This window comes from Corvus brachyrhynchos, unplaced genomic scaffold, assembly GCF_000691975.1.
Source record: "Corvus brachyrhynchos isolate BGI_N302 unplaced genomic scaffold, ASM69197v1 scaffold155, whole genome shotgun sequence".
Taxonomy (NCBI): domain Eukaryota; kingdom Metazoa; phylum Chordata; class Aves; order Passeriformes; family Corvidae; genus Corvus; species Corvus brachyrhynchos.
Window position 1 is genome coordinate 1,183,503 of NW_008238434.1, and position 18,446 is coordinate 1,201,948.

The 18,446-nt window shown below is 42.8% G+C and overlaps 1 protein-coding gene across 1 annotated transcript in view; it reads left to right on the top strand.

The window, feature by feature from the left end:
- Positions 1 to 18,446, top strand: part of HMCN1 (hemicentin 1) — a 185,525-nt gene that overhangs the window by 65,155 nt on the left and 101,924 nt on the right. Inside the window, 10 exon segments of the mRNA XM_017736452.1 lie at positions 8,226 to 8,367; positions 8,762 to 8,889; positions 9,574 to 9,687; positions 10,335 to 10,493; positions 11,149 to 11,343; positions 12,103 to 12,201; positions 13,601 to 13,728; positions 15,380 to 15,524; positions 16,769 to 16,881; positions 18,010 to 18,169. Of these exon segments, the coding sequence (XP_017591941.1) occupies positions 8,226 to 8,367; positions 8,762 to 8,889; positions 9,574 to 9,687; positions 10,335 to 10,493; positions 11,149 to 11,343; positions 12,103 to 12,201; positions 13,601 to 13,728; positions 15,380 to 15,524; positions 16,769 to 16,881; positions 18,010 to 18,169 (1,383 nt within the window).

An 18,446-nucleotide genomic window follows, 5' to 3' on the forward strand; every position in this document is an offset into this window, starting at 1 on the left:
GGGCAGGGTAACGCCGGGACCCCCTGCCGGCGGCTCGTGTTGGGAACAGGCTGCCCACGACCTTGGACAGGCCCATGCCTGAAAGTGTCCAAGCCTGGACGGGGTTTGGAGCAACCTGGGACAGTGGAAGGTGTCCCAGCCCATGGCAGGGGGGGGAACGAGAGGGGCTTTAGTGTCCGTTCCAACCAAAACCGTTGTGTGATTTCATGAAAAATCAGTCAGGACTAAAAAAGACAGCAGGAGTGAGACCAAACAAATCTAGGTCTGGGCTGTTGCTGCATACCAGGAACAAATGAAAAAAAAAAAAAGTATAAATGCAGTAATTGGTATTGGAGCAAATACTTTCAAAATTTTGAAGTGCTGCAGGATTTTTTTTTCCTATTTGCCTTGATTGTATGTAGGTTTGAACCTTGGGTCTTTGCTGCCTGTCTATGGGTGAGGAGAGACAGAACTCAAAAAACCTGTAGAAAGAAAATTATTCTGTCACTTGTAGGTGATTCCAACAGATTTCTGCTCGTGATGCTGCTGGGTTATGTTCTGTGCAGAGGGGGTACCTTCATTAATTCAGCAACTTTGCTGCTCTAATTCTAGTACTTTAGTTAGTTGATCAAAAACTTAGAATTATGGGAAAAAGAGATACTGAATGGAATAAGCTTGACCTAAAGTGCTCCAAAACAGAGGTTGAAAGTGGAGTTATAATGCTTATTAATGGGATGTAGTTTTGCCTGTATTGGTTACCAAGGTGGAACACATAGGTGTGGAAGCAGTTGTTTAGGACCTAGTACAAAATACAGCAGAAGGAAGTGGTTTTTCAAAATCTGTTTGAATTACCTTTAGATTGCTGCAGCAGAGTTATAACTTGATTTCTAATTAACTTAGATTTCTCCAACTTAAATTTTTAACAAAGCTGAAAGGAAAGAAGTAATGAAAAAACCTCAACCACCATGCATTTGGAAAACCTAGTTTTGAATTGTACAGAATTTTTCCATCAAGACACTCATTCAAGCATGTCAAGGGCATCAAGAGAAGTGCCTCTCTCCCTTGTTCATCTCTTCCCGGGATTTAGATTTTCTTCCCTAATGTCTGTAGCTCATCTGGGAGCTTTAACACAATGACCAAATTGCTTCTGGTGGTTTTTACCTAGTAAAGCTAAAGAAGTTTTACTGTTGCCACAGCAGAATATTGAGTTTCAAATCACTTATATATGTAGAGTGATTATATAAAATAGTTGGAAATTACATTTTGGCTGGTCCTGGTAGTGCTAACAGCTTTCAAACATGTCTGAGAGAACCCTCTTGGGCAGTTCAGACAGCCTTAGCTGAGAGTCTGATTTGAGTGTTCTTTATTTCTTGTGAAGGATGCTTAGAACAGAATAAATAGGTGGGAAACACTAAGCTGCAGCTGATTTCAGCTTTCTGCAGTAGTGCCTGTCTCTTTTTGTTTGGAAAAAGTAACCTACTGCCAGCCTCCCCAATGGCTGCATGCAGGAGCTGAATGGTATCTGAAGGGTTTGCAAGCACTGTTACTTGTGATCATTTTAATTTACCCAGACAAAATGATTTCCATCAGATTTCTGGGAATACTCAGTGTGTGATTGTCATGTACAACTTGCAGTGCTTGTTAGGGCCTGGAGTAGTTTTCAAAAAACAGTTTTTATTTGACAGCAAAGAGTAAAGGGTGGCCAGATGAAAGAGCTAAAGCTTTATGGGCTTGTCATTATTAACATGCTGAAGAGGGAAATTTGAAGTCTTGTTAATTGATGGAGATGAGTCCGTGCTTTTTGTAGTTGTAAGTAATTCAGAACGTCAAGTTAAATTTGTCCTGAAGCCCTTTATTATTGTTGGACCAGCTCCATGTAGATCTCTGAATTTTGGATTGTAAGAGAATAAACACTGCTTTCATCCCCGTTTTCTCTTGGTGGGGGGAGTTAAGGCAGAGAACAAATGCTGGTGGCTCTAAAAATAACCCAGCATCTGCTTTCCCTGCTGAAGTGGGTTGTAGTAAACCCTTGTTTTGAAAGCGTTGGGTTTGATGCTGCTGTTTCTGAAAGGGAACATTCATGCGACTCCTGTGCCAGCAGCTGTGCAAATACAGCCTGGAACCTCTGTGGGGCTGACTTTGTGCCCCAGCCGTGTGCTCTGTGCTCAGGAGAACGCACTGTCCCCAGCCACTCACTGCTCCCCATGACAGGGACACAGGTGGGGCATGGCCCCGTGTGAAACCTGGGCCTCTCTGTGGGCAGGGGTACTGCCCAGAGCACTCTGGAAGGTCCTGCAAGACTGTTTGATAAATCCCAAGGAGTATTGATGCTCATTGAGTGCTAGGACTAACTCAAAGTATGTGCTCAATTTGGAGTTGCGAAATAGTGGCTATGTAGTGTGAGTTGCTCAAGTTCATCCCATCAGATTGGTCTTTTATGGAAACATAAATGAATTTATGAGGGGATTCCTTGCTTTTTCAGCTGCCTAGAGGAGTATATTGCAGCTGTGTGAGGCTGGAGATGGGCCAGGAGTGTGAAACATTGGTGATCCTATGTATTTTTTGATATGTTTCTCACTGATGACTGAAATTCCATGAACATTGAAACCTTTTCTTTCTGGTTTTGTTACAGCCTTGTAGGTGGAATATGAGTTTTCTATTTGCATATTTGTTAGGTTCAATTAATATGGCATATTGTGGTAGCTTGATGTTTTGTTTGTGGTGTTTTCATTTAAATATATCAGTAATATTGATTTGGGGGGGAAATGTAGGAATTTGGGCTTTTTTTTTTTTAATTGAAACAGTGTGCATGCTGAGGAGATCAATTTGCGGTGGCTTTTTTTTGTTTCCTTCCCCTCCACGAATTTCAACTACACCATTAAACCCCAGAAATTTGGGTGATGCTAAATGTGGTTTTATGGTACTCGTGGTTTTTCATGTGTTCTGGTGTAAGAGCAGACAAGGAAGGGATTATCTTGATTATTGCAGCTTTCTTTTCCCTCTACAACACAGCTGTGTAACGGGGGGAGACTTTCCAGCTGTGGCTTGTGTTTAGGTTGGGATTAGTAGAGATGTTTTGAGTTACTAATCTGGCCACGTGATGAATTCCATTATTGGGTTAAGAGGCAGTGAAGTCAGCAACCTGCTCAGGTGTATCTCTTTAGCTGAATGTATAGATGGAATAAAGTCATACCTGCTGTAGTTACTGTTTTGTCCACACCATGGATGTGGTGGGTTTCCTTCACCTTATTATTTAAAAATGTTCAAGTGCCTGTCTGGTATCACCATCACAGCTGAAAGACATTCTCAGCACTTGCTCGCAGGGAGCACTGTTAAACAATGCAGTGTCCAGCCACACCTGCAGGAAATAAGCAGATTTATTATGTGTTCCACCTGGCCACGTGAGGAATCAAGTGTCTGTTTGCCTTTGGGCATTGAAGACTTGTCATTGCTGTAGTAAGAGTTGTGCAAGTGCTGTTTGGCCAAGCCAAGGGGTGACAGTAGTGCTGTCCTGCTCTCTGAACAGCTGCCTTAGGTGTGCAGTGGGGGAAAGTGGGTCCCTGTGCTGCCTGGGGGGGGGGCTTTCACCTGAGGGACTGCTGGGGGCACTTCCCAGTGCCCAGAACTTGAATACACTTGAAAATAAAAAAATAGCCCAGGAGACAGCATGTGTGACTTGGCTCGACAAAGCAGTGCTGATACTCAGGTACCTCCCAGGCAGGAGCAGAAACCAGGTCTGTTTTCAGAAACAGTGGGGCTTTCAGCATCAACGTACTAATATCTGGAAGAATTCCAGGGAAGAGACTGCCCAGGTGGATGAATTACCTCCTTGGCATAATTCTGAATTTTTTCTGCTCTTTTCTCTGAAAAGATACAATACAGAAATAAATATCCTGGTCTTTCAGATCTCTCTCTAACTGATGGTGTGAATATTGTTCGCTTAGATCTGTGGATGCACGCTGTGATAATGGACAGAGAGGAACTGATTATACTGCTCTGCAGTCTTTAAACACTGAGAAAATGGGGAAGGGAATAAAACTGAATATTATTGCTTCCGTTGCTACTTCAGATTTAAAGTTAATTAAATGCAAGGTGTCTATGCTAAAGAATGACAAGCAGTTCAGGGTCTTTTGTGCTTCTTTCTAGGCTGTTCTTTGGAGCTATCTGAGGCTTGGAGCAACCTGGTCTAGTGGAAGGTGTGCCTGCACATGGCAAGGGGTAGAGTAAACGATCTTTAAGGTCCCTTCCAACCCAAACCATTCTGGGATTCTGTGATTCTGTTTCTTTACTTGCAGCATGTGGGTGCCCCTCTGCAGCGTACCAGGACAGGGGATGCTGCAGGACAGCACACCCTGCGCCTTGGCAGGGTTGAGAGGGGATTGGGAAGGGGATCACTGGGAATTTGGTAGCTAAGTAAGGCAACTGGCAAGTGAATAAGGCAAAATCACGTGTGAAGATGATATTACTTTTTAATTAGGTTCACTTAGTTGATGCCAAAAGAACAGATGAGTGTGACTGGCTGATTGATGCTGAAGGCTTCTTTCTGTTTATCCCTCTTGAATGTTTTTATCTGTCTTTATGCTGTACAGCTCTGGTCTCAGCTTGCTGTCTAAACAGGAACCTTTGTCACAGCTTTTCTGTTTGTGCAATTTTTCTTCTGCACTTCTTTCATTTGGCTTGTGAATAAAAGCATAAAATTGAATTGAGTATTAATTCATCGAATCCTAGAATGGACCATAAAGCCCATCTCATTCCACGGGCAGGGACACCTTCCACTATCCCAGGTTGCTCCAAGCCTGTCCAGCCTGGCTTTGGACACTTCTGGGGATCCAGGAGCAGCCACAGCTTCTCTGGGCAACCTGTGCCAGGGCCTTCCCACCCTCCCAGGGAACAATTCCTTCCCAATATCCCATCCATCCCTGCCCTCTTGCAGTGGGAAGCCACGCCCCTTGTCCTGTCCCTCCAAGCCCTTGTCCCACGTCCCACTCCAGCTCTCCTGGGAGCCTCTTTAGGCTCTGGAAGGGGGTGTGAGGTCTCCCTGGACCCTTCTCTTGTCCAGGTGAACATCCCCAGCTCTCCCTGCCTGGCTCCAGAGCAGAGGGGATCCAGCCCTGGGAGCAGCTCTGGGGCCTCATCTGGGCCCTCTCCAGCAGCTCCACATCCTTCTGATGTTGGAGGCCCAGAGCAGGAGGCAGCTCTGCAGGTGGGGTCTCTTGAGAAGCTTTACACACAATCTGTGTTGTTTAACATGTTTCATTCTGCAGCCTTGAATGAGATGGGCACTGTAAGGAGCTTGTGCTTCTTCTTTCATCTACGAATCTTCACCTCTGAGATACAGAGAACAAGGCAAAGGAAATTAAATGAACCTAACATACAAGAAAGCCCCTCTGCGTGCCTGCCTGGTTCCTGGTGTTTGGGCGAGAAAACAAGATGATTAATTGGTGGCAAATGGGGCCTCACTGATTTTAGTCAATATCTTGATTATTACAGCTGTGTATATTGACTTTTTTCTAATAATTTTATTACAAATATAACACAAATTAAAATTTCTTTCATCTTCTGCTCACCTGATAATATTGTACAAAATACTGGCATGGACGGTGGTGTGTTGCCAAAGCATGATGTGTAGTTGCCATCAGAGCCAGTTTCCTAATCCCAACAGGAGAGGAGAGCTTTCTGTGACCAGAGCATGCAGAATACCCCCAGCATCTCTTGGCAGGATTTCAAACGAAATAAAAACAGCTGAGCCAGGGACTTTTCAGGACCCTGCAGTTTTTATTAAATTTAGAAGTGAATAACTAATGACCTTGGGGAAGATTAATGGGCATAGATTTAAGAAATTAAATGATAAGGCATTATCTGTATTTGTGTTTATGATTTTGCAACTGTGTGCGAAGTGGCTGCAGTTCATTACTGAGTTTCTTCCTTCCTTGGCAGTGTAGCGTACACTGTTACTGGTCCAGAAACCCCTTATAAGCTCACATGTTTAGTTTATGCCGGAAAACAGAGGCCTCCCATCCTGGCAATCACCTTTCTGCTCCCCTGAGCTCCCCAGGTGCCACAGTGCAGCAAAGAGTCCTCCAAACATTGTATTTCTTTGCAAAGTAGAGGGTTTATGTGCTTAATAGTGGCATGCAGGTAAGTTTGCATGAGACAGTACCAGCTGTGAATTAGTCACAAAGCTCTAACACAAAATGTGGTGCAGCTAAGTTCGGGACTTGTATTCTGATGGTACAACTGCATTTCAGGACTAATATTTTCCATTGGAGCCTCGGTCTCCTGTTGAGCAAGATGTACTGCGGAACAGATCCTTCCATAGTCACAGTGTTTGTGATTCCCTACCTTGCAGCTGCAATGTGGTGCAATTAGTCCCTATCAGCAAGTGAGGCTGGATCTGCAGAGGCACAGACATGTTGGGGCAGCAGAGTGGCTCAGCTGAAAATGCCCACAGACTTGCCAACCTGTATTTCACAAACTTGCGCTGCTTCTGATACACCTTTCCCTGTAAGAGGGGAAAAGATTTCCTGCTGTCCTTTTCTGTGGTCTTAATTTGGTGTTTGAACATTTGAAAAACCATTTAATAACTCATTATTTCACCTTCTATCAGTCACTAATCCTCCTCTCTGTGCTGAGATCATGGGGAAGAAGATTGTTTTCCAAGATTTGTGTTTTAATGCCATTTGCTTGAAACCTGCTGCCTGAACCCCGCATTGTCTCTGCCCTGCAAGAAGGGAGAATTTCCCTTGGCTCTCTCCTAGGAGCAGCACAGTCTTCTGCAGGGAGATTCTCTTTCCAGGCCAGAACACTGTGGTTTTTATTGAGCAGCTTTTTAATCAAATGGTGTTACAACACAGGATTTGGACAGTGTTATTGTCCTCCCAGCAATGATAAGGAAAAGAGCATGGTATTAATTCTTCCAGAAAGGGCTGTGTGGTGGTGTTGTGTTCCCATATATGACACCCTGAACTGGAAAGGCTGATGCTGTTCACCTGGACACTGTGTAGCATGACCCTCACCTTGTCCTGGATGGGTTACACCACACATAAGTAGGTGCTGTGTGCTGGCTCTTACACTGCTCGTTAGCAGCCACTGAAACATGTCCAGTGTCACCTGGGCCAGTGGGATGGGGTAATTCCCACCGGAGCCAAGAAAAAAGGGCTGTGCAGAGCAGCCTGAGATGTGAGGTACCTCTGCGTTCCATGTGTTCAGTCTCTTGGACTCTCATGAATGGGAGAGCTGGGCTTAGGCTTTTGTCCTGTGGTTTCTCCAGGAATGAGTAGGCACAGAGGAATTTGTATCAATACAGAGAGTGGGGAGCAAAAGGCAAAGCTCCAAAGATGAAGATTGCTAGTGCTCATTTTGTAGCAGCTTGTTTCACGTCTCAACTTTATCCGTGAGTGTGGATCTTCTTGTCACTGTAAGACAAAAGTCATACATACCATAAAAAGTGTCTCTTGCCAAAGTGAACTGCTTTGGTGGTCATTTTTAATTGAGGGAATCTGTCTAAGGATTATGGAATCATGGAGTGGTTTATGCTGGAGACACCTTAAAGCCCATCCTGTCCCACCCCCTGCTATGGACAGGGACACCTTCCACTATCCCAGGTTACTCCAAGCCCCATCCAACCTGGCCTTGGACACTTCCAGGGATGGGGAGTCCATAGCCTTTCTGAGTTAAAAATGAATGGATTCTGTTGAGTTCACCGTTTACTTTTCTAGTGAAAACACCCCTAAAATCCATAACATCCTTTACAATTGTTAACACTGCACCACATCTGTCTGCACACAGAGTGTGACTTTCATTCTTATCCCTCAGGTTGCATTCTGACAATTGACCTACCTGAAGGTTTGCGGGCTTTAGTGTCCAGCGGTCTGAATAAATTTCATAGAATCACAGAGTGGTGTGTGTTGGAAGGGACCTTAAAGCTCATTTTGTTCTGCCCCCTGCCATGGGCAGGGACACTTTCCAGGTTGCTCATTGTCTAGTATTTGTCAAAATTGGCTCTGTTGCTGCTTTTTTAACCCCATCTCAGGTAGGCCAATACCTGAATCCTGACCTAATGCCTGTTATAAAGGTGGTTTATGCTGAGATTTGGTTGACTGTGCCAGTGGAAACAAGTGGGCTCTGACCTTCATTGGGTTGCTTTCTCACCATGGAGCTATTTGAAAATGAGAATGAAGTGCTTGTTGTAAGCTCTGTTTTCTAGCAAGACATTTTTAATTGCTGTTTTTAATTTCTTTTGTTAGAACCCCCGAGGCTTGTCATTTCACCCGAGAACCAGACTTTTAGAGAAGGCTCTGAAGTGTCCATCAGGTGTTCTGCCACGGGGCACCCAAAGCCAACAGTTGTATGGACACACAATGATATGTTTATCACTGGCTCCAGCAGGTGGGACTTGGAGTTGTCTCCATTTATTTTAATGTCATATGTGAAAAATAAGGTTTAAATAGTGCTAAAATATTCTACTACTTCCACAGGAGTCTGTGAGTTTTGTAAACAGTACTTCAATCTTTACTTTCATAAGTCTTTAAGTGCAATTACCTCATCTCTAACAGAGAAACACTTTAGCTTTCTTCTCCAGGATTTTTTACAAGATTAATTTATGTACTTTTCACAAAATGTAGTGCTAGATAAAATAGTACTAATAGTGTTTATCGTGAGGAAAAAACCCCCAGAAACACCTATTTATAAACCATCTGCTTGTGCTGCTATGTGTGCTTGGAGTGTGGATACAACCATTGCTCTTTCTAATAATTTTGGATGATCCCCTGTGTGTTCCCAGGTACAGAATGACCCCAGAAGGCACCTTAATCATAAGAAAGGCAATTCCCAAAGATGCAGGAGTTTATGGCTGTTTGGCAAGTAACTCAGCTGGGACAGAGAAACAGACATCCACGCTCACATACATCGGTAAGTGAGAAAAACAATATACTGAAATTAAAAAAATAAACTAATTCATCATCAGGGAAGAGGAGCTGTTAAAATGAGTAGAACTCTGCAGAACATACTGGTAGAAATTTCAAAAACCTCAGAAGAGATGTTGAACAGCTCACAGATGTCCTTTTTGTTTTCTGTTCAAACCTGAGTAGTATTGTTAGATGCTCTCTGGAGCTTGATGTTCTTTCTGAAAAGATTTTTAGGTTAAAAAACCTTTTTAGGTTAAAAAAAAACCCCAAAATTGGGTCTTACTGTGGTGTAGACCACAGTAAAAGTGGGTCTTTGGAAAAGAAATTGTGTTTCTATATCAAAATACTATGTTAAAATATTGATAGAGAGTATTGAACTGTTTTATGACCAACATCTGGCTGGAGGAGGAGAATGACTCTTCATGTTTGTACTTCCTACATGGTGAAACGTTTCTGATTTTGTCCTTCTATTTCCTGTACATTCTGCATGTGATTCAGGTGCTCTGGACCGGACTTTACTTTTCCTTGTTTCCCAGTATTTATCTTTCACTTTTAAGTCTGTTTGACTTTTAATGCAAACATTCTTCCATATAACAAGAGAAAATTAGGGTCTTTCATGGTTTATATCTTAAAAGTGATCTATGCTTTGGGCGAAGAGCTCATTTTTTTCTGTCCTGTTTCTTTTTAGAGGGCCCAACATTGACCGTAGTTCAGAGTGAAATTCTGGTTGGTCTTGGAGACACGACTGTTATGGAGTGTAAAACAACTGGAATCCCAACCCCCCAAGTGACATGGTTTAAAGGTGTGCTCATTGCTTGGTGATTGAGTCGTTTATTTAGCAGCAATATTTAGAACAATGATCTGGAAGTGACTTCATTTCTCTCAAGAGCTTTATGTTGTATTCAACCAGTGACAGACCCGTGAAATTTTCTAAATCTAGAAGAAATGGCATTGACCTCTAGTGCATTCACTATTTAAAAATGGTGAATTAACACACTGTAGCATAATTAATAATAATAGTAAAAGCAAGCTGAGCCTCCTGCCTATGTAAATAAAGTTTGTTCTTCTGTCAGAAAAAGTTCACCTTTATGCTACAGAAATCACAAAACATTTTTCTCTAGCCTTTTTTGTCCTGTTTTCATGTAGCCTCTAATTAGGGAAGGAGAAATACAGCCTGACACACTGCCCTAATGCTGATCTCTGTCCAGAGGTACTTGGGTTTGTGTTTGCCCTGTGGAACCAATAAATAAAAAAGGATACATTTAATGCAGTAATGAATTTTTCCTTTCAGTTGAGTGGGAGTCAGAATTCTCATCTGCTGAATTCATAGAGCTATGTTGTGAACTAACTCAAACTTGGACACTGTTTTGTTGGGATAATTTTGATAAATATAGGTATTTATCATACTTGATGTAAACAGTTATATTGCCTTTTTCTATCTGGACTTAGGTGACTTAGAGTTGAGGGCATCAGCATTTCTCATTATTGATACTCACCGGGGTCTTTTGAAGATCCAGGAAACACAAGAGCTGGATGCTGGTGACTACACATGCGTGGCCACCAACGAGGCAGGGAGAGCTGCTGGCAAGATAACTCTGGATGTTGGCTGTAAGAGTTAAAACCTGCATGGGGCACACTCAGGTTACAGAGTTTCTGTACTGGTCAGGGGGTGGTGCCTTGGCTCCCCAACGTTTCTAACAAATCTCTGTGTGTGCTGGGAACACCTTTTGGTGCTGTTGGCTAAGCAGTTTCCTTGTCCCACTTGGACTCCAGCTTGGAATCACAAAATGGTTTGGGTTGGAAGGGACCTTAAAGCCCATTTGTTTCCAGCCCAGGCTTACTTCTTTTGCAAAGTGTAAAAGTTATGGGGAGGAAGAGAGAGGCACAGGAGGAGGAAGCTGTTCAAATCTCAACCTAAAAAAATTCTCAAATAGAGAATTAGTTACACAAACTTGAGTTACTATGTGAGGTTATTGTAATTTAGCCCTCCCTTTCCTCTTTTCCTAATTCTTTCCATCTGCCTGTGGCCTGACATATCACATCCGGTTAAATGTTCCTGTCAGGCACATCCACTTTCTGAACAAGTGGCGCTCTTTGCAGAAGACAAGGAATTTAGCAATGCTGATACTTAAGGTGTTTCTAGAGTTGGGAATGTTAGAAGAAAAGCTGTGCACAGTGGGACATAAATTGAGGTCATCAGTGGTGTAAGAGAATGGGATGGCTGTGTTGCAATGCTCACTTTGGGTGTGTACTCTCTCCCCAGCTCCCCCCGTTTTCACGCAGGAGCCGGGGGACGAATCCGCGGATCTGGGCTCCAACGTGACACTGCCGTGCTACGTGCAGGGCTACCCTGAGCCCAGGGTCATGTGGAGGAGGCTGGATGGAGCTCCCCTCTTCTCCCGGCCCTTCACACTCAGCTCCAGCAGCCAGCTCAGGACAGGAGCACTGGCCATCCAGAGTAGGTAGACTCAACTTTAAAAGAACAGAATTCTGCAGGGAACTAATTTAAATGCCTTAAATTTACAAGGCATTTAAGTTACTACATGACTCTATTAAATTAGCTGTGTAAAAAGACTGGATTTTTATCACAGATTGGGTTTCTGATACTGTCATCATTGCAGTTGACAATGCAGTTCAGTTTGCTATGAGCTTGTGAATTCAGTTGTGTTTGGTCATTGGCTTCACTCTTCTTCATGCAAATGATTGTATCTTTGTTGAAATACACGTGAGCTGTGGTCTCTGGTACTGAGGAGCCATGAATTTTCATTTTTCATTTTTGGTTTGGTTTTTTGTGGTTTTTATTTTTGGTTGGTTGGTTTGGTTTTGTTTGTTTTGGATTTTTTTTTGTTTTGGGTTTTGTTTGTTTGGTTGTTTTGGTTTTTGTAGCAAATTGGTTCTAAACTCACTATTTAGATCTGTCCTAATTTGGGTAATAATTAAAAACTCTGCAAGTAGGTTTGTGATTCTGATTATTTTGGAGCATTTCAGTCACCCTTATGCTAAGCGATATTACTCTGTTTTCTTGATTAGTTTTTAATTCCTCTCTATACTGTCATTTTTTCTGTACTGGGTGACTGGTGGAAAGGAATGCTCTGTTTCAAACTGAGTGTTTGAAGGTGGCAGAGGCAAGGACACGGTGTCCATGTGGGGAGGGAGGGTCAGGCTGTCCAGGTATCATTTCAGATGCTACAGTCAGGTCTCTTTTCTCCCCCTGTAGATCTGTGGGTCAGTGATGAAGGGACTTATATCTGTGAAGCTGAGAACCAGTTTGGAAGGATTCAGTCCCGGCCAGCCACGGTCACAGTGACAGGACTGGGTAAGAGCAGTGCATGGCTGTGGGAGCTGCTGGTGTTTGGGCAGCAGGCAGGATGCCTGGGGGTTATGTCCATACATGCTGACCTATCTGTGTGCTGTAGTTAGGGGTCATCCATACAAACTGAATTAGAAAATGTTTACATGGAATATTGTAATTGATTTCAGTGGATTTTGCTTGTTAGAACACTTTTTTGACTGGCTGCACTAACTGGAATTAGGTCCACCTGCACTTTAAACATGGACCTTAAAGAAGTGATTTATCCTGTGGGGTTTTTTTATTCCTAAGTAAATCTGTTGAGGAATGAAAAATCACCATAATGATCAATGCTAATGATGGGGTTCCTGCCATTTAATTAATCTTACAAAAAAAAAAAGGCAGCAAGCAATGAACGTGGTTGTGTCAGTGTTGAGATAAGTGGGAAGGAATCAAGAAGACAATAAATGTCTGGCCTTGACCACAGAATCCCAGAAGGGTTTGGGTTTGAAAGGACCTTAAAGCCCATCTCATTCCACCCCCTGCCATGGGCAGGGACACCTTCCACTATCCCAGGTTGCTCCAAGTCCCTTGCAGCCTGGCCTTGGACACTTCCAGGGATCCAGGGGCAGCCACAGCTTCTCTGGGCACCCTGTGCCAGGAGCTCACCAACATCACAGGGAAGAATTTCTTCCCAATATCTCATCTAACCCTGCTCTCTTTCAAATATCCATGCTGTTAAAGGCTTGGTTGTTATCTTAGTTGGACAGCTGGCAATAAAAGGAAAAATAATGCAATGGAATATGTACATTTGCATGAGGATAAGAACAGAGTTTCTCTGCCATCAAAGAAACCATTTGTTAACTTCAGATATATTGCAAGGGCCAGTAATACTGATAGTGTTTGATAGACATGGTTTTACCTGTTTAAAAGTATTATTTAATGCCCAGTACTTAATTTAATTTCCCAGATGTGTGCCCAGGCGTGCTTGCTGTTGGCTTTTCACAGAATGTGCAGATTTTCTGCTGGGCTGTGACCTCTCTTCTGATCCTTCCCAATTTCATGCCCAGTGGAAATTACAGCTCACTTTTTGTCCTCTCCAAACCCACTACTACTGTTCTTCAGTATTTTGCCCAAGTAAGGAAAAATGATACATCAACTTGGTGCCAAGGGAACATGAGTTCCGAGGGAAACCCTTGATTGGATCCAGTTTCAGCTGGACAGCATCTTCCATTTGCTGCTATTCCTTAGGCTAAGGAGCACTGGTCATGTATTTCCCCAGCTCCCTATCTCTCCTGTGCTACCCCACCCTTACATGTGTTTCTCTTTTTTTCATGTCTTCAATTTAATACTAATTTAATTTAATACTTTACATGAATATATAAAAATTCCTAATAATCTCTTCTTGTTCTTCCTTTTGTTCAAGTCACTCCTCTGATTGGAGCAAGCCCGGCCACAGCCAATGTCATTGAGGGCCAGCAGCTCACTTTGCCTTGTGTTCTGCTTGCTGGGAACCCCATTCCAGAAAGGAGGTGGATTAAAAACAGTGTGGTGGTAAGACTGCTTTGTTTCCTGCGAGATTTATTGGCAGAGGAAAGCTACAACTGACATCTCAAGGCATGATAACAGCTTGGTTTAATTTACAAAAGTTAATGTGATCACTGTCCATGCCAGGGAATTTCTGACCCTGAAGCACAAATGAGGGAATATGAGATGGCAGTGGGGGATGTGGAGGTCTAGAAAAGAACTTGGAACCAAAATATTTGCGAATTATCATTTTATCTTCTATTTTGCTTGCTTTTGAAGGGGTTTTATGCATTTTTGTAGCTCATGAACTTCAGCCGTGGACTCTGAATATGGGAATGCTAGTGGAATGTACCTACTAGAATGACAGAAGAGGGTTTTTTTAAATAAAGGTACCAGAAAATTTCTGTAGATTTAGGATGTTTCAACATCTTGTCTTTTCCTGTTGCTGATGGGCTGAGGTAAATACCAGTATCCCTGTTCCGTATCTTCCTTTCCTGGTGGTGGTCTACTCAGAGGATGAAGGAGTGTGTTTTCTTTCCCCCCTGGGAACATACCATTGCCAGTTTATACCTCCTGCAGACACAACTAGGTGGCCTTTAAGGTCCCTTCCAACCCAAACCACTTGGAGATTCTGGAAGGGCACTGTAGACATCACACCTGGGTTGGTTGTGTGAATGAAACTTCAATTCTTTAATACTAAAATTTCTGACTTTACCCTATGAAGCTGCTTTTTATCTTTGTTGCTAATTTCTCCCTAAAGCCCTTTCTGCACAGCTGGAATGAAAATATTGTAGCAAAATGCCTAATTTATTGTCACAAAGTAGAACCTGGTACTACCTGACCCCTGTTCAGGTTTCCTGCTCAATTTAGGTGTTTCTGGGAACCACTGGCTTTTCCTTAGGCTGTGCAAGGAGCACAGGCTGTAAGCTCTAAGAGAAATACTGGCAGGATCCTCCTTGTTGAGTTGCTAATTCCTCTCTCTAGTAGTGCTGGTTTCCTGTCATTGTAAACTGCTGGGAAAATCTGCGCTCCAAGGAAAGTGTTGGAGTAAGTTATATTTAGAGAAGAATTCAGCTGCTTCTGAGTGTGACTGGAACAGATTTGCTTTCTAACAACCCTTTATGAGGGAGGGCTGTGCTGCCAAGCTCAGGGTGTTTGATGTTGCTGTAGGATATATAACTCTTCAAGGGTTACTCCTTGGTGAAAGTTACAATTCTCTTTCACAATGGTTTGCTTCAGAGCTGATCTATTTGATGGATATGGAAGTTAGAAGGTTTTGATAACTGTAAAGGAAAATAGTCTACTTGTGGAAGAAGAACAAGTCATTGCACTCATCAATTACTGGAATAACCAATAAAAATGCAGTGAAATAATTGAGCTAAATTTGGGTTTGCTTCATTAAAAGCAGGAGTGGCAGCACAGAATGTGCTGTGGCAGAGCAGAGTGGCTCTTGCAGATTTTAATCTCACTCCAGCAGTAAATATGAGGTGCTACTAAAACTCTGAAGTAAAATTAGCTTTGCATGAAAGATGGAAAGTAGGAAAAGCTCTAGTAAGATTCTCCAGGAACACATAATTTTTAACAATGTGACATAGTCAAGTAAAGCCACACCGCATCCCAAAGTGAACACTGTCAGGGAGTATTTTCCCAGTGAAAGGTTCCGTCTCTCCTTTGGCAGCTGGTTCCCAGTCCCTACGTGAGCGTGCGCAGCGACGGGAGCCTGCACCTGGAGCGGGTTCGGCTGCAGGATGGGGGGGATTACACCTGCATGGCCAGCAGCGTGGCGGGCACCAGCAACAGCACCACCACTGTCCACGTGTTTGGTGAGCAACAGGCCTGGCCCTCGTGCTCGGGGGCGAGCGAGGGGCAGCACTGACCACGGCAGCTTTCACTGCTTTGCTGCACTTACACCAACTTCCCACATTTCCTCTTTTGTCATGATGCTCCTTGGTAAAGTAACACGGGGGGAGATTGGATCCACTGTGCAGGGAGGAGCTGAGTGATCAAGACTGCTTTTCAAGTAAAATCAAATAAAACTATTTCGTGTTCACGAAAGATCCTCATTCAAAGGCTGGGCTGTGCAATCTTCATCTGGCATAATTAACAAACAGGTGCAAGTGGGAGTTTGCTGGGAAACCAGGAGAAGTGCTGTCTGAATGTTTCATAACTGGGGTAAGGAAGCACAGCTCATGGAAGAATTAGAATGAAAGAAAATGAATTACGAGTTTGGTAGAAGTCATAATTTGTTTGTTGTTTTTGGTGTCATCCCCATTCTCCTTCCCCTTATTTTTTCTTTTTAATTAAAGCATACCAAAAACTGCACTGACAGCAAGACAAAGTGTTAGCACTCTGGTGACCCATCTGTGTTTCAGCTGAACATATTTGTGTTAACTCTGTGAGGCCACAATCACTTCATGGTTTCTCACGTGTTAAATTTTCTCACGTGTTAAATTCATAATAGGAGATTTATTTTAAGCTTCATCGAAGATGCTGAAACCTCCTTTTATATAAAGAATGACTGTAAATTTTCAATACGGGCAAGTACTCATAAGATCTTCCATATCAACACTAGTTTTTTGAATGTTTCAGAGCGTGAGAACAAAAAGGAGTGTCTTTGTGTGTGTTTAGAAATATCGAGGTTTTGGTATTGAAGCCTTAAATCTTACCTTATTTTTCTATTAATTCAAAGGTGGCTCAGATGAGTGAGGGAATTGGGGTCTTTGTTGTCTCCTGTTACTGATTTTGAGAAGCAAAGCCGAGGATAATGTGACAAAGCCTTTTTGAAATAATTTCAGTCGGTGAAATACCTGCAGTTAGTTTAAAACCGTATGTACATAATGCAGGGAGGAGCTTATGGATGGCAAGCTCTGTAGTGAACAGGGATTTATTCTGTCCTGAAAGGCTGGAAAGTGGCTCCTTTTCCATGTTAGGGTTGGAGAAGAGGCTGAAAGGTCCCAAGCCCTGCTTGCCTGTAGGAAATAGTAATTGAATATAAGGATTTTATCATAATAGTTGTGCCATGTTAAAATGTGTTCTGCCTGTCTTTAATATTTGCATGTATTTGTAGTCCTGCCTGTCATTCAGCACGGACAGCAGATATTCAGCACCATTGAAGGAATCCCAGTGACACTGCCCTGCAAAGCGAGTGGAGTTCCCAAGCCGTCCATTGTCTGGTCCAAGGTAATCCCTCACCTTTGAGCTGGTCATGCTGAAAGATGGGCTGAACACATAATTTAGTTGTTATAAAAACTGTATTTGGAGAGCATGGCCCAAAGCTCCAGTTATGAGGGACCTGGAAATCTCTGTTTGTTCAGAGCTGCTTTTGTTTGTTAGAGCAGAACTTCTGGCTGTGGTCCTGCCACAGCTCAATGTTCTATTCTTTGGCAGGGTTTAGGTTATCGCTGTATCTTTATGGGTTTTATACTTTAGAAATTGTTTCTGTTCCTGTTGTGAGTTGATAATTTGAGTTTAGGCAGCCTGCCACAGACTGAGAGTTCATTGTTCTTGTGGAGCTCTGACTTTTTTCTCTGAGGAAAGTGTATTAAATAATGGCACTGTGGGGTTAATCCATGACTTTTCAGTCATGGCCATGAAAAGATGTTCACTGAGGAGAACCTCAGCCTTTGAGGGAATTTGTCTTAAAGTCAGGGCTTTTTTTTCCTCCTTGAACAGGATAATTTCTGCTAGTAACAGTTATTTGGGGTATGTTACAGCTCACATGACGTGGTGTGAAGGCACTTCTGGGCCTCAGAAGTTGTGCAGATGTAACTGATTGGGACGTTGGGAACAGCTTTGTTTCAAAGAAGGAATAGAACATGGTTAACTGTTGGTTTGGTAGGGAAGAGAACATGGGAGGATTTCTTTTTCTTAATTATCACTTATTCAATACAGACAAGGGGGAGTCAGCTGATTAAGAACAAGTTTGTGTAATATATATAAGATTCATTTTGACATCGGAAATCAATGTCAAAATTAACTCAGTTGAAAACTTGATTATTATTCTTGACTATTATTTCTAAAATTTTTTTAAGACTTTGGGTCTGTAAAATGTAGCAAATTTTCTGCGTAAGAATCCCTGTGCTTGTTACTGCTTAGAAAGTGATGCTCAAGGACTGTGAAAAGTTAATTGTAGTTAATTAGTTTGTATAAACGGAATTTTAGGGCCAAGTTTCTAAGCTAATATAAAATATTCTGTCGATCTCAGCCTCAAAAAGAATAAAAGCAGCTTTTATTGAATGAAATAATTGTAATTTGGTTTATTTTGGAAAACCCAGGCACTGTGGACTTTTATTATTTTTCTTTTCACAGAAAGGAGAGATAATCCTTCCCAGCAATGTGAGATTCTCAGCAGGGTCGGATGGAAGCCTGCATGTGGTGTCCCCAGGGGGAGAAGAGAGCGGGGAATACATGTGCACTGCCACCAATGCTGCTGGCTATGCCACCAGGAAGGTGCAGCTGACTGTCTATGGTGGGTGTCACCTCATCTCAGCTGCAGTGTCCCTGCCATCCATCCAGTGCATTGGGAACTAGACACACCCAGAGCACATGGGATGGGAACTCCTCTTCTAATTAGTGCTTTTGGATCCCCAAACCAGGCAGTTTTGTACATGGCTGATCCCAAAGGCCTGTCATTCAGCCCTTATAATTCCCTTAAAGCCTCCTGATCCCTCTTACCTTGAGTTCATGGACCTTGGGCTGAACATAATTTCAGCTGTGTGGAAGTGGATAGGAAGCATCTGAAAAGG